The following is a 21,412-nucleotide window of genomic DNA, read 5'->3' on the forward strand; positions in this document are numbered from 1 at the left end:
TTAACGACTGCAGTCGTCGCGGATAGGAGCTATCCCGGTACTTGTATCGGTATCCGTCGAGAAGCAATCAGCCCCCGAGAAGGAACGCCACGAGCCTTTGACGGTGGTGCAAGTGATCAAACTCGCCACGGGATCACCGCGTGGTCCAAGCAGTCGAACTCGCCACGGGATCACCAGCCGAGTTTGATCACTTGCACGACCGTCAGAAGCTCGTACCCCTTCTTCTCGTGGGCCGATTGCTTCTTTGCCGTGACCGATACCAGCACCGGCATGGCGGGCAATCCTGTCCGCGGTGACTGAAGCTGTCAGACAACCGAACGGGGAGACAGAGAAGAAAAAAAGAGTCGAGGTGAAAGACTGGAGCCCGTCGTTGACTAGTAGCGCTGACGGTGTAGACCGTCGCCTCACTACTGATTGAAGCGTCGCCGTGTAGCTAGAGCTGCTTGATATTTCCCAATCGGAAGAATCCTTAACCGCGAAATTCTGAACGGCGGCAGCTTCACGATCGTAGCCATCGATTCGCTGTCTCTCGACGTTGAAGACGACTCGTTGCTCGAATGCGAGATCGTCGACTGTCAGTCGAACCGGAGGGTTTGGCCCGTCGAACACGCGAAAGGACGCTGCTGCCAGGTTGCTTTCGACGTCCTCGAAAGATCGAATGATCCGTATCCAAACGAGACTCGAAAGCGACGGCAGGACATCCATCGGAGATTTGTTGAAGGAGAGGGTAATATCCCGCAACTGAAATGGTTCAGCGCGAAGGCGAGCGAGGTATCCCCGAGGGTTCGAGCACTGACTCTAATTGCTTCTTCCAGGTCGCTGTTGGAAACTCGGATGAGGCTCCCTCAACGGACCCCCGAGACGTTGGATGATTGGTTCATTTTTCACTCCCTGGCCAGCGAGGTCGCGAATCAGGAGGCGAATTCTCGCGTCGTCAATCTCAACCGCTCGCAAATGTTTCCTCCTATACTTCAAGCCCTAGTCTCGACACGCGTCATCGCCCGGGCAATAGTGTCGTTTTCTCTGTAGCTCTCTAGAACGCCTACATGGCTCCTTCAATTCGAGGACGTGACAAATTTCGACGTCTGTTCTGTCCCTGTTGCAGTCGAGATTGCGCCAAAAAAAAATCTCTTCAAGGTGCACCATAGAGCAGATAGTACGAGGCAAAGAATGTGCAGTGAGCGAGGAAGAGGACAACGGTCAAGCGGAGATCCGCGAAAGACACATCGAGTACAGTCTCGAGCAGAACGATATGCGTGTAGACCCTCCAGGTTTCGTTGGAGGGTGGTAGGAGCGCAAGCTAAGAAAGGCGAATGGTGAACAAGGATGAACGAAGTTGGAGAGCATTTTGGTGGACGTACTTTTGCGAAAGCGACAACACCAGCAATTGCTTGTCGCCTCGCAAGAGGCTGCAATCCCCGCGACGGGCCCGCGCTCAGTGTAAGAATTGGTTCTTTCACAGTCACTACTTCAGGCGAGGGTAACGCCCTGTGAGGAGAACGCTTTGGCAAGGAAAAGACGACGGTTAGCGCCGGGATCTTGCGTACAAGCATGCACATTCTTCGAGCGTACCTGCGATGCGAGCACCTCGAGCGGACTGAATCTGACGAGAGCCGCAGACACAGCTGGATCATCTTGCGAATCGACCGTCCTGACAAGGTCGGTTTCGGACGTCAAGTTGCCTGATTCGCCCACTTCAACTTCCTTCGCAATCTCGGTGAGTAGCTTGAGAACTCGGTCGCAATTCGGGCGTTCGGCAGGCTGTACGTGAACGAGCTTCGCCATGAGGTTCAGAAGCGATCGGGGAATGTCGCGCCGAGATCCGTGATTCAGGTATTCGACGTCTGAGGGAGAGAAACTGCTGTGCAAAATCGGAATGAGCACAAGTTTGGCGGAATAGCGAGAATGGTTCGATAGCTGACCCGCGATACGATCGAATCTCATCCTCAAGCAGGACAGTGTCATGCGTATTTCGATAGGGCAGAGAGAAGAAGCAAAGGAAGTGCAGGATGAGACCTGATAGGCGATCAAGGTGTTCATCAGCAGAGGTCCTTACTATGGCGCGACCGGACATGACAGACCGAGGGACCACATGTCTGTTGAGCGATCAGGTGCTGGCAGTTTTCCGGTTTTGCTGTCGCGCTTGAACGCTTCAGGAGAAGTGTATTCGAGCGTTCCCGAGCCACCCTGTCGTTCTCGATGAAACGAATCGTCGGTCGCGTTGCCAAAGTCGGAAAGCTTGCACGTTGGGATCAAAGCTTCTTCCTCCCAATGAAGCAAGACATTCTCTGCCTATGAAACGTTCAGCGTTAGGTATTTCGTCTCTAGTCTCGATGCTCACCTTGAGATCGAGATGAAGAATGTTACGCGAGTGCAGGAATGATAGTCCGAGCGTAATGTCTTTGAACAATCGCAGAATGTCGTCGATCCGGAGCAGGTGCACGGCGCGGGCGGATGACGGCTGTCCATTCTTCCTACTTCGAAAGCGTTTCTTCCTCTCTTCCGGATCAAGCTCGGAGTCTCCTCTTTGATTCGATCCACCTCGAGCGGCGACAAAATCGGACAGTGAGCCACCATTGGCGAACGCCATGAGGACAAAGAGAGTCGGTACAGGCGGAGCGAAGGCGGCTGTGGCAGAATTCTCGAGCCAAGCATGGTGATACGAGATGATGTTCGGGTGCTGGACCGCCTCGAGGAGGTGGACTTCGCGCAAGATCCGTAGGAGCGATAATGTCGAGTCTCCAACCGGGACTGTAGAAAGGGTTAGCACGAGTATTCGCTTGAACCGTTTGAGAAAGACCTTACTCTTCTTGCAGGCGTAGAGACCGAGCGCTTCTCCATTCAAGAGATGCCGCACGAGGTACACAGTACCTTGACCTCCCTTGCCGAGCAGGACTACCTCTTCGAAGAACTTCACAAAGTACCCGTCGTTGAACTGAGAATGGTTCAATGGTGGTTCTGCGGATGCGGCGGGAACAGGGTCCGCGCCGGATATGGAACGTGCTCTCCCAGTCGATGTTGGTGTGTTGGCAAGCGAGTTGGCTTCCGAGAGGAGTTCAAAGTAAGACGGGACTCGACGCAAGACGCGATCTTCCTCACTCTTCGCGGGTCCTGAAGTCGACGCGGGCAGGTCGACTGGAGGGAGAACCCTTTGTCTAGGTGTCCGCGTGGATCCGCTGATTGGAGAGTAGCAGAGCGGGCAGACTGTTGGAGTTTGGCTCGCGGCGGGAGAGCTTCGCCGAGGTGGGGTAAAGTCATCTTCGGAGTCTACAGGCTCTACGACGACTTGTTCATTCGCGGGACGAGAAGTATGTCGTCTGCTTGGGGCCCTCCGCGCCAGAGTCTGCGCTGAAGCGGGTGAATTGCTTCGATCCGGAGATGAGACTTGCAGCGCATTCAGGCGGGGGTTGAATAGCACGACCTTGCGCTGCGACGGCTGCACGAGGACCACTTGCCAGTCGGGGTGAGTCGAGACGTCGTCGATCGAGCTCATGCGAGCTCGGTGAGCGTTGAGAGTTGAAGCATGGGTTATCCAAAACCTTCTGTGATATTACTACGAGACTATAGCTCTTCGCGGGCCAGAAGCAGCTTGAACGCTGCGCTACCACGGTAAAGCAGGCCACAGTCACTCCAAGCTGCTTTCAGTGATCTGTCACAGGCGAAGTTATCAGCCTAAAACAGCCTGAAAGGCGCACGTGCTCCCATGGCGTCCGAGAGACTCACACTCCAGCCTGGCACAGCCTCTATAGATGGGCCAAGCTGTGCTTCTCAAGCCGTCCAGACCGGTCATTCTCTTCTCGTATAGCTTAGAATAAGCTGGGGGAGAGACTAACCTTTTAGCCCCGCCAGTTCGGGCGGGCCAAGCTGAGCCAGACTGACCGCGTCCAGCCTGGTCCGGATGAGACCCTCGCCGTGAGCGTGGCCTACTCCTCTTTACATATTTGTCCTCCTTTTCGGAGTCTGGCCTTCGGCCTCCTTTCTTCCAACGCACATTCCCCCTTCACACCCCTCTGCTGGCGGGGTAGACCCCTCTCTCTTTCTCTCTCTTTCTCTCTCTCTCTCTTCACGCTCTTTCACCTCTATCGCCTAACGCTCTGATTTCAGATTGGTCTGCGCCCCGTCCTATCACCGCGTGTAAGACCAGCCCCTGCATCTCTGTGTGAGTCCACGTCAATCAGAGATTCCCCCTGACCTCTGCAAAGAGGATTTCCCGGACCTTCCGTGAGTCTTCACCTGTTCAATATTTAATTTCGTATCCGGAACCCAGAGCAGCATCTCGCCAGGGCTGAGATGATCCGCCCGATTCGCACTCGTCGAAGGTAGCGCACGAGCCGACTTGCCGTCGCCTCATTCGAGAGTACGAGTCTCCTGTTGGCCCCAACTACGACTCTCACGATGAACGCCGAGCGAGTGTACCTGCCGACTGCTCAGCTCTACGACGTGCCGCTGCAATACGCCAAACAAGGCCTGCTCGGCGGGCATTTTCCATTTTTGTCGACAAGCACGCTCAAGACGCACGACCTGCTCCTGTCCAAACAGCATTACCCGAACGACAAGAGACACGCGTTCTTGTTGGAAGTGCTCGTCTCGTACCTCAAGCGACAGGCCTACACCTCAAGCGTGCTTGTCGATGCGAATGGAAATGCGGGCCGAGCAGGGCTTGTTTGGCGAATTGCGCTGGCACGTCATAGAGCTGAGCAGATCACATGGTCAACCAGCACCATTCGCTTGGCGAGCGAAAAACAAGGTCGACCCAGTATTTCGCTTCTACTTCGATCCTTGAAGCAAACAGCCGAATACTACATGCTAAACATGTCTTGGATTGTGCTGGTCCTGAGCCAGCGACGAGATTCAATGACAACTGGAAAACGGGTTCTAGGCAAGAATGATGCTGGGTTGTGCACATGAGGCTGATTTTCCAAGAAAGGAACGTGCTCAGCTCTATACCCGCAAAGGTGACTGTGGGGCAATTACAAGCGTGCGACATAGTCCGAATAAATCAAAGCATTGCATTTTACACCTCGAGAATCGTAAATAACATTTAGTACTTGTACATGAACGAATGGTGGCGATCACCGATCACAAGTCCCTCGGCATCTTCGGCATCCTTCTCTTCCTGGGTCATAGCGAGCTTCTTCGCGTTTCGGTGCTTGTAGAGCCAGGTTTCGATCGTCAATCCCACCAAAGCCAACGCCATCGAGCCAAGACTGATCGCGTGTCCCATGATGTAGCGTGGCTTCTGTTCGCTGCGATAGATTTGGCCTGCAATGATACCTCCGAGATTTCCGACCTGCACAAGGTTTGAGCGGCGACGTCAGCAAAGCAGTTTCTTTCCTTCTCCGCTTAGCCCGAACTTACAGTCTGCTGGATGCCGATAGCCGTGGCACTGCAGATTTGGTAGAAGCGTCAGCACGAGTGCAATGAAGGACGGAAAGTCAGGATCGGAGCTTACCGCTTGCGCACTCCGGCGATGTTGGCGTTCAACCAGCTCACGTGCAGACCGACGCACTGATAGATACCAGTGGCACAGAGGAAGCAGGCGAGCAAGGATGGTGCAACCTTGCCTGTTCCGGTGAGGATCGCGTATCCGACGCAGGTGATCGCTCCACCGGGCAACAAGAGCCAGTAACGGACGTCTTTCCTGTCGCTGTAGTAGGCACTGGCGAGGTAGACAAACGCGGCCCCTGTAGTGGTGTTCACGCAGGGGTCAGCACGGGAAGCGAGACCGGCAAGAGCGCCATAGAAACGTACAAAAGTAGATTGGTGCAGTCAAGAGTTGCGAGTTGATCGTGGAGTAGCCGAGTTGTCGGATGATGACGGGAAGGAAGGTCGAGAAACCGTACAAACAGATGTCGAACCCGAATTGAACCAATCCAGAAATCCAGACGATGGGCTCCCTATTTCGCAAAAGCGTCAGCGCAGCCAGTATTCGGGATCAGCGAGAGAGAGCGTACGTGAACGCTTTCTTGACTTCGAGCCAAGAAAAGTTTTGGTTTCCGATAAACTGCGCCGCTTGAACCTCTCGAGTGCGCATCAAGAGCTTCTGCCTCGGGGTGAGGAAGCGACAAGTTTGCCATCCGTCGGCAACGAAGTAGAGTGCGGCGAATCCGAGTAGGATTGTAATGGCACCCTCGATCGCGAAGAGGTACCTCCAGCCTTCCCAGCCGCCGAGACCGTCCATCTTGAGGAATCCTGCGGCGATGAGACCTCCCACAACACCGGAGAGGGCAGCGGAGACAAACATGTAGGACGTGCGTTGTCCGAGCTCGTTGCGTTGATAGAAGAAGGTGAGCCAGAGGAAGAGACACGGGGTGAGGGCCGATTCGAGCAATCCGAGTAGTAGTCGCACGGCAATGAGTCCGGCATAGTTGGTGAGGAATCCGGCGCCCAACAAGACTGCACCCCAACTGATGACGACAAAGGGAAGGAGGCGAGAAGGGCGGACACTCTTGAGGATGGTGGTGAAGAACGGTTCAAAGGTGACGTAGGTAGCCTGATCGATCAGCTGGTGGTCAGTCTCTACTCAGGACACGAGGAAGGGGTCTTCGTACGAACATAGAAGATACTGGTTGTCACAGATAGTCCGTTCTTCGGTGCCCCGATGTCTTCCATCAATCCGCCGACCTTTGAGTATGCCCACAGCGATAAGTTTTCTGACGCTCGAAATAGAGGTCACACAACTGATGAGAGGGAACTCACGGCCGCATTTCCCAAGTTCTTTTCCGAGCGGATCCTCAAGACTGTCAGTACGGATTCGGCATCTCATGGCGTCTAGTCAGATCTGACATACAGATCGGTCAAGGAAGGAGATCAGACTGAAATGCAAAGAGATAAGCAAACAATACGGTATCCAGCGGGTAAAGAGGAAATCCTCACTAGAGAACCATCAACACGGGTGCAATGTGAATGTCGAGCTTCCTCAATAGCGCCTTCTGCTCCTCAGGCGGAATCTGATAGTGAAGTAGCTCCTCATCGGTCGAGTTCTCGTCAATCTCGGCTTGTGTGTAGGAGAGTTCAGCCTTGGAGTCGGCAGGGAAGTTGGTCTTCTTTGACTCCTCGAACGACATGTCAAGATGTGCGGCAGGGCGAGCGGGAGAGAGCGTGGTGGATAAGGAAGAAGAAGCAACGAGGAGTCCAGCAGCACGAGTCGTTGCACGAGCGAACACGAATCTGCAGCCTCTGCAGGCAGGCACCTGACAGATAAGCTCCCCGGAACGCGATCGAATGTGCGGGGCCAGAAAGGGGAATCAGACGAGCGAGAGCGATATCTGGTCGAGAGTCGGAATCGCAACCCTGTCTGGACGAGTGCAAACCCGCGAGATTGTGGGCAAGCCGACCAAGCGGTGGACGGAATTACACTTTGACAAGGGGGAATCGACTCCAAACGTCAATAGCCGCGCTGCACGTGACTTGGGCGATCCTGCGCCGAGCGCGATTAATTCCCGGCCGAGCGGCTGCGGATCACAATCACCCGTTCTGCACGGACAGACTTCTCAAAAGCCTTGGATGCAACTGTACTTGCAACTTCAGCCAAAGTACCAAGGTCCCCCATTATTCAGATTCAAGCCGTGTTCTGTCGGCTCGCCCGTCATTGCCTCCCGTCCGCTGTAGCTGAGCATGGCGGCAAATACGTCGTCTGGTAGAACCGGCATTTGCTGGTCGGGAGCCTGAAGCCAGGCTGCTGGATCGTACTGCTGTTGCGGGGGATGTTGACCGTAGGCGAAGTATGGCGGAAAGTGGGGACCTGGTTGAGAGAATGCAGATGCAAATCCGTTTTGAAGCGAAAGCGGATTGAGCGGTGGAGAAGGGAGATTTGCCGGCGCCTGCTATCATTTTCGACCGGATTCAATTTCGTGCTCGGGTGTAAGAGGTAGAGCGAGAGAGGCTGCTGACCTGTGCAGTCAAAAGGCTAGAAGAACTCGGGGCATTCAACACCTCTGAATCCGGCTGACATTGTGGAGGCTGCCAACCGAGGCGCAACAGAGTTGCTGCGAGCTCCGGGTCTACCGACTGTTGCACATCTGTGGCTACAGGCGTCTCGACCGCGTCTGGCTGTGACGTTGGCGGGTTCGACTCGCTTGGCGCCCATTCGACCACTAGGCGATCGAGAATCTCTGCCGTCTGCGTCCCACACTTCCACGCTTTACCCATCTCTCTCAAAGCTGCGACACACCGTAGTGCTGCGTCTTTCGCATCTTGAGCTTTGCGTCCCGACGAGTTGACGCTGGCGAGGAGCTGAGTCGTTCCAGCCGCGAAGCAAATTTGAACGAATGTCACTGGAGGATACCTCAAGCCTGGCGCTTGCTCAAAGAGCTGCAAAGTGCCTGTCAGCGGATCCCAAGCTCAGAAGACCTCGGCTATGCATGCTCACCTCGAACAGCGAGATGATCCTCGAGCTCGCGGCATTGCACTTCTTGATCGCGAGCTCGTTGATTGCCAAGGAATCGCTATGATTGTAGTATGGTCGATAAAGGAGTATTGTTACAAAGTGAAACGCGGCGTTCAGTAGGATGACGTGTCCTGGTGGCGCTTTGGTGAGTTGCGGCGTGCATCTAAGACGTGCAGGCAGTTTTGAGCCCCAAGACTCGAGTTTCAAGCTAGAGATGCAACACTGAAATCAGCTTCGAAGGGGACTGAGCGGGTTGTAACAGGCACTCCTCACTTGAGTTCGGATACCGTGTTCAGGACAGAGCTCGATTTGACGTTGACCCGGAGGGCGTACAGCGTCGACAAGACTTTTTCTTGGATGATCGCTAACCTCGTAGTCCAGTGAAACGTCTCGGTCACGTGGCTGACGGCTGGAGACCGTCGAGACATTCCTTCGAGAGGTTTCCACAGTTTCGAGTCGAGTTCTTTGTCGATATAGGGCGCAGGCGTCTCGAGGACGCCGAGCACAAGGGTCGGATTTCTGCCGACGTACGAGGACCACAGCTTGTCTTGCACATAGCAGGTCCACCTATTCATTGCCGAAAGGAGCTTCAGCTGACAGAGCGATCAGGAAGATAAGGGTCGTGTGAACATACATGGCATAATCGCGAGTGCGTTGTAGAGCTTTCGACAGGACTCCTGACCGCACAAACGCCCTCGAATCGATTCCGAGACCGAGCGTTTGCGACATACGAAAGCCCATGCCACTGTAGATATTCCCCAGGCCTTGCAAGCCGTTGCCTGAATGCCAGCTGCCGAGAAGAAGCAAGCCTCGTAGCGTTGCGATCGTTGGCCGCTCGCCTTCGTCATCCAAATGGGCCTTTGCTGCGGTCACGAGGAGTTGAGAATTTGCACGAGAGGCTCGCCGATCATCGCTGTAGGCGCAAGCGATCGCCAGAAGGACAAGGTGCAAGAGAGGCGAGTAGTGCGAGGAGCGACTCGTTGTGCTCGTTCGATCTTCCGACGAGCATGACAACAGGCTGAAGAAGCAAAGATGAGCTTGATCCCCTGATTACCCTCAAGTTTTCAGAGACTTACGCTCGCAGGTCTTGCCGAAACTGGTCCTCTTCTATCCAGAAGCACCAAGTGTTGAAATAGTGGAAAAACAGGTCGACAAGCTTGTCGTGCAAACGCTCGTCCCAGTCCACAAGGGCCGGCAGATATTTGTTCCAGTGAATTTTGGTGTCGATTGATGGAACGGGTGACGACAGCAAAGGCACGGGGGTGGGTGAAAGGGGGTTTGTGCGCGGCGAAGCAGAGAGTCGGGACGTGATCGGAGGTTCGGGCAAATGTTGGAAAGCTGATGTCGGGCCGTAAGCCGTGAGTTCCAGCGTCTGCTCGTCAATCTATCAAGCGGATCGTCAGCATTCACAGCATTGCAAAAAGGAAAAGAATGAGCGAACCTTTAAGCGATTTATCCCGACACCGTCAGCAACGTCGGTTTCTTCGACTTCGTCTTCGTCTGACTGGATGAGCTCTGTCCTGTAGCGTGTCGATTCCCCTCCGGTAGCCTGCGGGTCTCTGCCGTCCAGCAGCGCCTCTAGAGTCTTGATTCTCTCTCGCAGCGCCGCGACTTCACCCTTCCTAGCGGTGCGCCGCTTGTCTACGTCTTCGGACCAGACACATTCGCTCTTATACAGCGCGCAGGTAGCTGAGGGCAAAGAAGGATAGGCGACTGTAAGCGCCTGGGGTGGGGGAGCCGAAGGGATCTTCGCTCTCGAGACAGCAAGACACGAGTACGCACAGCAAATTGGTTGCACACCATCGCACTTGGCTTTCCTGTCAGGTGCGAGCGTTTGTATCAGCAGCACGACTTGGAGACGCTCGTCGCCAGCGAACGAACGAACCTCTTCCGACAATTGTTGCAAGACTTGGAGGAGTAGGAACGACGGCGAGGTGGATCTGTGGTCGTCGTCTTACGTCCTTTGTTCTCTGGCCTTTGCTGCGAGAGCATCTAGGACATGAAGCGAGCGAGCGATAAGGAGAATGAAGGGGAAGAGCAACCAGCTGAATATTTTAGACCAGCTGCTGAAACATTGATCGGCCGCTCGTCAGGTGCTCATCATTATGGGACCACCACCAAGTGATTGTATTCAATGCTCATTGCACGCATTGTAATATTCACAGGGAGAAAGCTAAAACCTCGCGGCCTTCTCATTCGGCTCGGAACAACCCGGACCCGTCACCAGACTCGACTACAATCCAATGGGAGAGCGTTACTAGACTCCAAGCGCCGCTGAAGCTCGTTCAGCAATCGAACCCATGAACCCGCGGAACCCTGTCGAAGAAACGTTCTCCTTCTCTGCTGCTCGTTTGCCAGAGTCATCTTGGTTCGGAGTTCCCCATCCTCCTCCTCCAGGCGTGTGAATCACGAACCGATCCCCTTGCCCAAACTTGACCGAGTTGCGAGGGCCCAAATTGATGTGACGAGGACCGGCTCCTTCCTTCAAGTCACGATCTTGTGCTCGTCGTTGCTTGATCCAAGTGTTCTTGCCTCGACCTCCGCTAGCCCCTCCTGCCAGTCCATACGGCGCGTTGACTCGACGCTGTCGAACAAAGACGCCGCTGTGAGCTATGATGGTTCTCTTCGATCGAGACAGAAGGAAACGAGCTCACTTCTGACAAGATCGAAACCTGTACGTCCGGAATCGTGAACTCGAGGTCTCGCACGATACCATCTCCTCCTCGGTACAAGCCATCGCCACCACTTCCCGGTCGGAGCGAAAACTCGTGTAGGATTACGGGATACCGTCGTTCCATGATCTCGGGATCCGTGATGCGAGTGTTGGTCATGGCGACATGCTGCACAGAGAGACAGCGCGAGCTTAGATCGGAAGTTTGTTTTCGTTGACAGTCACGATTCACTCACCACTCCGCTTTCTCCGTGCCAGGATGGTCCCGCTCCACTACCTCCAGCGATCGTTTCGTAGAAGCCGAAATCGTCGTTGCCGAAAGTCAGGTTGTTGCAGCATCCCTGTGATGCCGCACACGCCTGGAACGCTCGCAAGACGACATCACAAATCCGTTGACTGGTGGTGACATTGCCCGCCACGACCGCGACAGTCTCGGAAGGGTTCAGGATGGTACCGGTGGGGATTTTGACTGCCGACGAAAAGAAGGGCTCAGAAAGACCGCATGATGGAAAGCGGTGTACGGGAGACAACTTACGCGTGACGGGAGTCAGACATCCTGAATTGAGCGGGATCGGCTCATTGCAGAGCGCGCGGAGACAGTAGATGACCGCCGAGGAACAAACGGCAACTGGACAATTGAGCGACGACCAAGATTCGTACCCTGTACCTTCAAAGTCAAACACGGCGGTACCGGCTGTCGGGTCGATATCGATCGTGAGCTCGATCGGCGTTCCACTGCGATATCAGAATGGTCGGGATCAGCGGACAGTTTCCTGGCAAGGCTTCATTCTTAGTCTGCTCACTCGTCCATGTGATCGATGGCGTGCAGTCTAGTGCCTGACTTCTCTGCAGTCCTCTTGAGGAGCTCGCGTACGGCACTCTCGGCATTCAAGGTGATGAAGCGCATGTATCGCTGAACTGTGTGCAGAGTCCATTCCTTGATGACTGTTGACGCAGGATGGTCAGGAGATCGCTCGAGCATTGCAGGGTATGTGGGAATGCGACTCACGTGCGTTGATGAGGAAGACTCCTTTATGGTTGGCAGCGATTTGGGCTTTGAGATCAGACTCGACGTCGGAGAATGATCTCGAGCCGGACGAGCCCGGATATGCCGCAGGCTCGTCAATGAGGCGCTTGACGAGACCTTCACGATCATAAACACCATTGCGAACGATCTTGAAAGTCTCGATCCTGGCACCCTCTTGGAAAATGGTAGTCGCCAAGGGAGACATGGATCCGGGCGAGATACCGCCTATGAAAAGGGACATAAGCCGGGCCTCAGGGTTTCCAGCAAGATGGATATTGCCTTACCGACATCTGCATGGTGTCCCCGAGAAGCAGTAAAGAAGATCACTTCGCCCTTTTCGAACACGGGAGTAATGACGGTAATATCAGGCAGATCTGCGAGCGGAATGAAATGTCAATGCTCTGCTCCGAGGGTCAGACGAAAGCGACTAACGAGAGCCTCCGGCGGTCGGCGAGTTGGTCAAAATCACATCTCCCTCGCAGATTCCATCGCCTGAAGGCGCGTCCTTGCCGATGCCGAGTGTCTTGATTTGGTAGGCGACGGCGAACGACATGCTGCCGAGATGGACAGGAAGATGCGGAGCATTCGATACGAGACGACCTTCGGCATCAAACAGTGCACAAGAGAAGTCGAGTCGTTCTCTGCTCGGAAAGCTTCGTCAGCAAAGGCACGAGCAAGTGTGATGCATGTTTCTATTGAGTACGTACTTGATGTTTGTCGAGACAGAAGTGTGTCTCAGCGAGTTGCCCATCGCTTCGGCAATCGACATGAAGCGATTCGCAAAGAGTGCGAGCGTGATAGGATCGGCTTTGTCGGCTGCCATGATTGCGAGAAGTAGTATAACTTAGGATCGCAAGTCGAGCGAATGAGTTCGAGGTCAAAGAGCGGATGTCGAAAGTCAAGTGGTTTCGACAGAGATTGTCTGACGTCGGAATCAAGCGTGCTATCTGGTGGGGCAAACACGCAAGCGAACGAGTGGGGAGTAGTTGCCGATTGAGATTCCGGGTCTTTGCGCAGGGCGGAATTAGACTCTGCACGGCTCGAACCGAGCGCGGTGCAACTGCAATTCCCGCCCCGGCCAATCAGTTGGACTACCCACAGAGTTCTTCCCCATTAGAGAGACCCCTGAGCAGCATTGCGATAAACCCTCGGGTCGCCCACATCATCCGAGAAACTTGGTCTCTCCTCTCGCTTGTTTCCCTCCAAGCTCTCGCCTGTTTATATCACACCACCAACTGCCCAGACTTGTACTCATGCCGCACATCATGTCCAAGGTTCCCGACCACTGTGAGCAGCTGGCACCATCGTTCCCCCGCCGGAACTTGGCATCATCCGGGATTCACGTTGACGCTTGTCCTGTCGCGTCACAGCCATTCGAGTGTCGATTGATCGCGGAGGAACGTTCGCAGACTGCTGGTGCAGCTGGCGAGTCGAGGGCGAACAGGGCAGGAAGGAGAAAGTGTTCAAGCTGCTGTCATCGGATCCGGGCAACTACGAGGACGCTCCGACAGAAGCATGCCGACGAGTCCTCGAGCATGTCACTGGAGATGCCTACCCCCGCGGTACCAAGCTGCCGACCCAGAAAATCGAATACATTCGGTACGAGCCTGATTGCCTTCTGTCGAGTCGTGTTCTCGACTGAGACGTTCGCTTGTACCCCAGGCTCTCGACGACCGTCGCGACGAATGCTCTCCTTGAGCGCAAGGGTGCCAAGCACGCTTTTGTCGTCACGAAGGGCTTTCGCGACTTGCTTCGGATCGGAAACCAGTCGCGACCTGACATCTTTGCACTCAATATCCAACGACCGGAGGTCTTGTTCGACGAGGTGCTAGAGTAGGTTGTCTCTCTGACTCGACACAAATCTGGCTCGTACCTAATGACGCTTCTCGAGCAGAATCGACGAACGAGTGACGATTGTTGGATATACTTCGAACCCTCGCTTTGCTGAAGAAGCCGTCAAGTTTGACGAATCTGGAAAAGTGACAAGCGCACACAAGGGAGACATCGTGCAAGGTGTTTCTGGAGAGGCAGTCGAGATTTTGCGCAAACCTGGTGCGTCTTCCCACATGTCTTCGAGCATAACCATTTTCGACTAATCGATTGAATCTTACCAGATTCTGCCAAGATTCACACCGACCTCCAAGCTTTGTTCGATCGTGGCATCCGCTGCATTGCGATCTGTCTCGCGCACTCCTACACATTCCCTCAACACGAGCAAATCGTTGCCGACATTGCCCAAGAGATCGGCTTCACCCAAATCTCGGTCTCGTCTGCGCTCTCGCCACAGATCAAGATGGTTCCGCGAGGCACATCAGCCTCTGCCGACGCATACCTTTCGCCCGTCCTCAAAGAATACATCGCAGGGTTCTTCAAAGGGTTCGAGGATGACCTCAAGACGGGCAAGAGCGCCGCTCGAGTCGAGTTCATGACTTCGGAGGGTACCCTCGTCGAGGTGGCCAACTTTTCCGGCTTGCGAAGTGTCATTTCAGGCCCTGCAGGAGGTGTCGTCGGCTGCGCGAAAACCTCGTGGGATGAAGAGCGCCAGATCCCTGTCATCGGTACGTCCATTGAATGAATCGTGACCAATCCGAAGCGCCGTGCTCATGCGACCGCTGCTGTTCAGGTTTCGACATGGGTGGAACGAGTACGGATTGCTCGCGATACGCGGGTCAATTCGAGACAGTGTTCGAGTCGACCACAGCTGGTGTTTCGCTGTTCTCGCCTTCGATCGACGTCAACACGGTCGCCGCTGGAGGAGGCTCACTCCTCACCTTCAAGAACGGACTCTTCAACAGTGGACCTCACAGTGCTGGATCTCACCCAGGACCCGTCTGCTACCGAAAAGGCAAGTGATCTCACAACAGCAATTTTCGACGGCCGAAGCTATTGCTGACTTTCGCTCTCCATCAACAGGCGGATCTCTCGCAGTCACTGATGCCAACCTAGTGCTCGGTCGGCTCTCTCTCGATCATTTCCCGAAGGTCAGTGCCTTAGTCTAATTCAAAGACTTGCAGACCACCTCCATTGACCAATTTGCACCTTGCAGATCTTTGGCAAGACGGAGGATCAACCTCTCGATCTCGCTGCGTCGGTAGCCGCGTTCGAGATGCTGCGAAAGGAGATCAACACGTACAACGTGCAGCACGGAACAGGCAAGGAGCTCTCGATCGACGAAGTTGCGATCGGTTTCATCAAGGTTGCAAACGAGGTCATGGCGTGAGTTTTTCCTTCTGAAACCGATTGGTGACCAAGATCGAGCAGTCGACCTGATTCATGTTTCTCGTGCGCCACAGTCGACCGGTTCGTTCTTTGACGGAAGCGCGTGGGTTCAAGACGAGCAGTCACTTGCTCGCTGCGTTTGGAGGAGCCGGAGGTCAACATGGTGAAGCTCGTCCTTGTCTCTCCCAATTCTTCCATGACAAGAATTTGCTGACGAAATGGGAATTGTGTCGCTAACAGCTTGTGAGCTTGCCAAAAACCTTGGCATCACCAAGATTATCATTCATCAACACTCTTCCATCTTGTCTGCCTACGGTGTACGCATCATATTTTTTTCTCCTTTTCCCATTCACCCGTCAGTGGCTCGAACCGGGTTGGCACGAATTGACGCCGTTCGACGCCTTCACTTTGCGCAGATGGCTTTGTCGAACCGAGCGTACGAACAACAAGAACCATGTGCGACCGAGTACAACGAGTCCTCTCGACCTTCGATCATGGCTCGCATCGAGAGACTCAGCGCCAAAGTCAAAGCGGAATTACAACAACAAGGGTTTGAAGACAAGATGATCGAGATTGAACCGTACCTCAACATGCGGTAAGGTCTCATTCCTGCATATTTAATTACACAAACTCAAAACTAATTTTCGAAATTCTACTTCTTTCAGGTACGATGGTTCCGATACTTCGATCATGACGCTCGCACCTTTGGATGGATCTTTCGACTACCACACCGCGTTCGAAACGGCGTACCGAGAAGAGTTTGGATTCTTGCTCGATTCGAAATCCATCATGGTCGACGACATTCGAATTCGAGGGATCGGCAAATCTCACGAAGGGTTGGGAGAATCGACCCTAGCAGAAGCGGACCGACTCGAATTCCGACCGGTCAACGTCGAGCTCAAACGAGAACAGAACCTTGGCGACATGTACTTTGAAGAAACGGGTAGGATGAAGGTCCCCATCTTCTTGTTGGAGAATTTGCAAGCTGGGGAACTCGTTCAAGGTCCAGCTGCTTTGCTCGATGGTACTCAATCGATCATCTTGACCCCAGATGCAGTCGCCAAGATTTGCAGTCGTGCTGTGTATATCGAGCTTTCCTGATCTCACAATTTTCGTGTCGTTTTTTTCTTCACTCAGGATGTATAGTTTTCTGGTCATTCGCAAATACTTTTCCGTCTCTCTCTCGTTCAACAAGGGTTTCCCTTTTCTTTGTTATTTGCACAATGATGATTATATCCAAAATGCATTACCTTCACCCTCATTCGATCAAATGTTCTCTTAATGGAAGTGCTACGGCCTGTTTGTCCTCAAACACTGCTTCGTGGAGTTTCGACTTGAACCGGTACTTGATTCGCAACTGTTTCTTCTCTCCGATCGCAGGATCGTAGAATCCCAACAAGGCCGATTTCGAACGGTTCGAAGGAATGACTAGTTGTGAACCATTCGGTGCGAGGAGCGCTTGCAGAGCGACTTGATTTTCGGGTGGTAAGGGAGGACAAAATAAGGATTCAGGGGTCAATACGCAGTTTTGATTGATGCTTTCCAAAAATTGATGTGGTACTTACGGGTCACGTCTAGGAATCTCTGTTCGATGGGATCCTCGACTTTGTCATCGATCGATTCGAGAACTCCATAGACTGCTTGATCAATGATCAAACCTGTATATATAGAAAAAAAAACCATGTCCGTAAAGCCGCAGCAACATTTTGGTTTGAGAGCGAGAGGGTTCGTTTCTAACCATTCTTGGATTCTTCTTGTTCAACTCGTTTCGTGACATGATCCTTGACCAACTCTTGAGCTTGCAACGCTTGTTCCCGTTTCTCACGAATAAACTCTTCGTGTTCTTTTCTCAACTCTTTCAATTTCCTGTTCCAAGAGAGGAAAGTATAAGCCCCGCCCGAATGCGATCAAACCTGGTCAAGGAGGAAGTCGGATAATTCTTTGGAAAAAAACTCACGAAGAAAGTTTTCTCCGTTTCCTAGGAGCGAGGAGGAAATGATTTGTCGTGACGACTCCGATTGCAGGGAGTAGAGTCAGAGTCGTGAACAATTTCGGATCTAGCGAAGTTGAAACGATGATGGGCAAAGTGATTCTCTGTCCCAATCTCATGATCCTAATCATCAAACGAGAGAGAGAAAAATATTTCAGCACGAGCTTTCGGCAAGTCATGCGCGCAAAAGACTTAGAGAGAGGGTGATTTACCTGATCTTGAGCGTCATGGCTCCATTGACGGCGACGTCGAGTCCCAATCCAGTCTTGACATTCTCAGTAATTCTCCGATCGACGGTCCATCCAACACTCATCGCTCCAGTACTCGTCACGACCGCGTTGACCCCGAGTTTGAACCCACTCAACACTGTCGTACCCCATCCAGTCGAGAGTTGTTGAGTAAACACTCCCGACGTGAGTTCGGCGGCCCACCCGTTCGTGTGTTGCAACCCCACCGACAAGGTCGAGTCGGATACGGCGGGAGCGGAAGCGTAGCCCCACGATCCCAACGAGTATGAACCTGATCGCAGGGTCAAGATGCACGTCACATGTTCGTAGATCCTGCGTCCGAGCGTCAGGGTGAACTTGGGAGGTTCTGGGAACGCCAATGATCGGATCGGGAGGAATTCGACACGCGCGAACGAGTCGCTGTCTGGTGCATATGTCGTCTTGAACGTGAGGGAGCGAGGTCGCAAGAGAGTCGTGCCGAGTTCAAAGTTGAGTTTCGAAGAAGGGTTGTGTTGCAGTTTGACGATGAAATTGCCAGCACCGACACCTTGACGTGCGACGATTTGAGAGGTCAGGATGAGCGCGGTGGCGGGATTGAGTGGGGTCTGCACAGCAGAAAGCCGACAGGTTCAGTCAAAGGTCGACCAGAAGAGGGATTAAGTTTCTCACGGTGAAAGAATGCTTGAGAAACAGTTGTCGAGTCGAGACACTCTGTATCCGATCGAGCAACGAGAATTGTTTGGGTCCGCCGTACTTTATCCGTTCTTCGTCCGAGAGAAGCATGACGCGGGCGTCAGACGTGACGGTCAACTCTCCTCGCGACCGGACAAGACTCTCGAGGTTTGCTTCGAGCTGTTGACGATTCAACTTCTCGTACTCTGCCCGTAGCTGGAAATTGGAGACTGGCAAAAGTCAGCGCGCGATTTTGAAACCCAGAGTACCAATGTGACTCGCCTCTTGCGCGGACTTGAGTTTCGGTCCGACTTCGAGTTCCGATTTCAGTCCTTCGTGTCCAAGTTCGTCGTAAATGACCCGCTTGCGCGGGTCAGACAAGACCTCGAACGCATGGTTGATCGCCTGAAACCTCGAATCGGCGGCTTGCTTGAGGTTGGGGTCGCGGTGGCGGTCTGGATGCAGCATGCGCGAGAGAGAGACATAGCTGCGTTTGATCTGATCTGGAGTGCAGTCGCGTGCGAGGTTGAGGATCGAGTACAGCGAGTCGCTTGGTTCGAGCTCGGCACCTTCGTCGTCTCGGTCGCGCGTGTCGCCAAAGAGAGGTTCCTGACGATCCCATGGAACTTCTTCCGCGGTCGAGTGCTCGATCGAGTCGTCGGAGTACGGCATGACGGGCGGCAAGACGGTCGGAGTGGGGAGAGGGGGCGAATCCGACCAGGCGAGCGATCCAAAGGGCACGTTCACCACGTGCTCCAAGCGTCGACTGCGATCGTATGGGGTTGCCCCGTCCGAACAGTCTCGAGCAGACGAGTGGTAGAAAGTTGAGCGATCATCTTCGAATCAACATTATTCTGTCCTCCTCCCGTGTCGATCGCTCATCAGGCTCGTGCAGTTCGTCATCTAGATGGTCGGTCAGCTCTCCCTACTCTGAATCGAAGCATCGGTTGACGAGGTTCACGTCAGGTCGCGACTTCCTCGTCCTCATCTTCGGATGCGAGCACTGCACCCGCCGACACCTCGCGCACTCGCCCGAGTCCTGCAGAGCATGCAGCGAAGGTGTTCCAGCCCGAGTATGTCGAGCCGACTCGCATCACCGTCCAGGGACCGTTCATCCCGACTCCCGACACTTCCGCAGGCCCATGGACTGGCCAAGGCGAGGCAACAGCAGCCGTCGAGATCTCGTTGAGTGACGAACAGGTCAAGGATGCCGAAGCGTGGCAGCGACAACGACTCGCACGGCGGTTCGAGCACGAGCAGGAACGCGTCGACAAACACCTCGCCGAGATCATTCACGACAACCTCGACGTACCTTTGAGACTCAACTCGATTCGGTTCCTCGGTGCCAAGACGACCCGTCCTGGGTTCTTGTCCCAGATTGTCGCCCCGTACCTCGTTCCGATCCCCCCTCCCGCGTTCCTCGCTTCGACGTTCCCAACTCCCTCGACGAGTTCGCCTTCGAACCAGACCCTCAAGTCTCTCCTCCAGACGACTCGCCAATTGACCGATCATCTCGAGCGATTGGACATCTTCCGCCCCGGCTCGATCACTCCGACCATCGTCAAGAGTGACAGCGTCCTGAGTCACAAGGACGAAGTGGACCTCGTCTTCAACGTTCAAGAGCAGCCCAAGTACTTTGTACGCACCTCGACCGATGTCGGAGACGGTGAGGGCAACGCAGTCAGTTTTCCCATCTCTCTCTCTCGCATTGTTTTCACCTGCCTGATCCGTCCTTCCGACAGACCGGTACTGCCAAGATTCGCAACGCGTTCGGAGGCGGAGAGACGATCGAAGCCAACGTTTCGTTCGGTACTCGCACGAAATCCGCGTTCCAAGTCAAATTCGATACCCCGGTCAACGCGTCTCCATCAACTCGGTTCGACTTGTCCGTTTTCTCGGCCGAACGAGATTTGAACTACTTTGCGAGTTGCAACGAATCGACAAAAGGATTTTTGGCGAGATTACGGGTGCGCAGCTTTTTCTCTTTCATAATGTCGTCCCCAGTTCCACTCATGATGGACTCTTTTGGAGCAGACTCTGAGTCCATTTGGATCTCACGAATTCGCGTACGAAGCCGTGTTGAGACAAATCGGTCAAGTCGCCCCTTCAGCTTCCATGTCGTACGTTGTTGATCTTTCTCGTTGATCGGAACAAGGGGAAAATGCTGACTGTTGCGGCCCACAAAACCCCCGAAAGTGTACGAGATTCGGCGGGACCTAGTGTCAAATCTGCCGTGTCTCACACGTTTACGAGAGATTCGAGAGATGATCCATTCATCGCGACTCGAGGGTTCTACCTCAAACTCAAACAGGTTCGATTCAATTCTCGCCTTTTTCACCTCTCTCAAGAATAGGAATTGACGATGTAGCTTTTTCTTTCTCAGGAATATGCGGGTCTCGGTGGAGATGCGAACTTCTTGAAATCTGAACACGAGAGTTCAATCTCTCGTTCTCTTGGAAACGGATACGTGAGTCTCTCTCTCCCTCGAACTTTCGTCGCAGTCTCAGCCCAGTATGATCTCACGGAGGAGATGACTCTGTGTGAAACAGTCGGTCTCGTTCGGTACTCGATCAGGACTCTTGTTCCCGGCTACTGAACCTCAGTCTTCGTCTTCCACCACCCCAAGACCTTCAAACGTGCTCCTCTCCGATCGGTTCCATTTGGGAGGTCCAACTTCAGTACGCATGTTGAGACCCAACACGCTCGGACCTCGAGACAATCGAGATTATGTCGGAGGTACGGCGTACTGGGCCATGGGAGCGAGTTTGATCACTCCCGTTCGAGCGAGTTGGCCCAGTTTCAAAGGACACGTGTTTGTCAATGCTGGCAAACTCGTAGATACTTCTTCTTCTGCTCGTCAACGTAAGGTTTTCCCCCTATTCCCCCCGAATGACCCCCCTCTGCCAGAAAAGAAACTGAATTTGTTTTTTTCGGGATATCAAGCTTCAAGTTTGAAAAGATTGTTCAATCAACCTCCTTCAATCACGACCGGGTTTGGACTCTTGTACAGACACTCTCTCGTTCGAGTCGAAGTCAACGTTGGAGTTCCAATCGTCGCTGCACAAGGAGAAGGAGTGGTCAAAGGCGTTCAATTCGGATTGGGACTCAGTTTCCTGTGATTACCGGGGGGGGGGGGGGGGGGGGGGGGGGGGGGGGGGGGGGGGGGGGGGGGGGGGGGGGGGGGGGGCGGGGGGGGGGGGGGGGGGGGGGGGGGGGG

The 21,412-nt window shown here is 53.9% G+C and overlaps 7 protein-coding genes across 7 annotated transcripts; 2 read left to right on the forward strand and 5 right to left on the reverse strand.

Moving 5' to 3' along the window:
• Positions 1–1,132: 1,132 nt before the first annotated feature.
• On the reverse strand, positions 1,133–3,493 carry IKS1 (protein kinase IKS1; the record flags this gene model as incomplete). The annotated part of the gene is made up of 6 exons (XM_076681573.1): positions 1,133–1,300; positions 1,573–1,858; positions 1,923–2,016; positions 2,082–2,292; positions 2,342–2,751; positions 2,806–3,493. 6 exons carry the CDS (start codon positions 3,491–3,493, stop codon positions 1,133–1,135), a joined length of 1,857 nt encoding a protein of 618 aa, XP_076531299.1.
• A 1,548-nt stretch (positions 3,494–5,041) lies between these two features.
• On the reverse strand, positions 5,042–7,067 carry JCM15063_000594 (uncharacterized protein; the record flags this gene model as incomplete). The annotated part of the gene is made up of 9 exons (XM_076681574.1): positions 5,042–5,290; positions 5,359–5,386; positions 5,453–5,684; positions 5,752–5,897; positions 5,955–6,493; positions 6,556–6,624; positions 6,700–6,717; positions 6,791–6,815; positions 6,877–7,067. 9 exons carry the CDS (start codon positions 7,065–7,067, stop codon positions 5,042–5,044), a joined length of 1,497 nt encoding a protein of 498 aa, XP_076531300.1.
• Positions 7,068–7,526: 459 nt separating this feature from the next.
• On the reverse strand, positions 7,527–10,381 carry JCM15063_000595 (uncharacterized protein; the record flags this gene model as incomplete). Its single annotated transcript, XM_076681575.1, has 9 exons — positions 7,527–7,826; positions 7,894–8,313; positions 8,372–8,597; positions 8,663–8,956; positions 9,024–9,407; positions 9,466–9,773; positions 9,831–10,078; positions 10,172–10,206; positions 10,275–10,381. 9 exons carry the CDS (start codon positions 10,379–10,381, stop codon positions 7,527–7,529), a joined length of 2,322 nt encoding a protein of 773 aa, XP_076531301.1.
• Positions 10,382–10,646: 265 nt separating this feature from the next.
• JCM15063_000596 (uncharacterized protein) lies at positions 10,647–12,910 on the reverse strand (the record flags this gene model as incomplete). The annotated part of the gene is made up of 9 exons (XM_076681576.1): positions 10,647–10,973; positions 11,044–11,229; positions 11,297–11,529; positions 11,596–11,795; positions 11,864–12,005; positions 12,070–12,312; positions 12,372–12,461; positions 12,520–12,728; positions 12,795–12,910. 9 exons carry the CDS (start codon positions 12,908–12,910, stop codon positions 10,647–10,649), a joined length of 1,746 nt encoding a protein of 581 aa, XP_076531302.1.
• Positions 12,911–13,340: 430 nt separating this feature from the next.
• Positions 13,341–16,407, forward strand: JCM15063_000597 (uncharacterized protein; the record flags this gene model as incomplete). The annotated part of the gene is made up of 12 exons (XM_076681577.1): positions 13,341–13,374; positions 13,458–13,686; positions 13,750–13,920; positions 13,982–14,139; positions 14,202–14,645; positions 14,711–14,932; positions 15,001–15,068; positions 15,134–15,303; positions 15,381–15,469; positions 15,547–15,623; positions 15,723–15,901; positions 15,972–16,407. The coding sequence occupies 12 exons, from the start codon at positions 13,341–13,343 to the stop codon at positions 16,405–16,407; spliced, it is 2,277 nt and encodes a 758-aa protein (XP_076531303.1).
• A 157-nt stretch (positions 16,408–16,564) lies between these two features.
• On the reverse strand, positions 16,565–18,867 carry JCM15063_000598 (J domain-containing protein; the record flags this gene model as incomplete). Its single annotated transcript, XM_076681578.1, has 7 exons — positions 16,565–16,776; positions 16,872–16,964; positions 17,045–17,172; positions 17,264–17,419; positions 17,509–18,128; positions 18,193–18,411; positions 18,478–18,867. The coding sequence occupies 7 exons, from the start codon at positions 18,865–18,867 to the stop codon at positions 16,565–16,567; spliced, it is 1,818 nt and encodes a 605-aa protein (XP_076531304.1).
• Positions 18,868–19,102: 235 nt separating this feature from the next.
• On the forward strand, positions 19,103–21,314 carry SAM50 (SAM complex subunit SAM50; the record flags this gene model as incomplete). The annotated part of the gene is made up of 8 exons (XM_076681579.1): positions 19,103–19,105; positions 19,162–19,875; positions 19,938–20,162; positions 20,230–20,315; positions 20,392–20,506; positions 20,579–20,662; positions 20,745–21,057; positions 21,139–21,314. 8 exons carry the CDS (start codon positions 19,103–19,105, stop codon positions 21,312–21,314), a joined length of 1,716 nt encoding a protein of 571 aa, XP_076531305.1.
• Positions 21,315–21,412: the final 98 nt, after the last annotated feature.

The sequence above is a fragment of the Sporobolomyces koalae genome (assembly GCF_050403365.1).
Source record: "Sporobolomyces koalae JCM15063 DNA, S_koalae_JCM15063T_v1_ctg78, whole genome shotgun sequence".
NCBI classification, from domain to species: Eukaryota; Fungi; Basidiomycota; class Microbotryomycetes; order Sporidiobolales; family Sporidiobolaceae; genus Sporobolomyces; species Sporobolomyces koalae.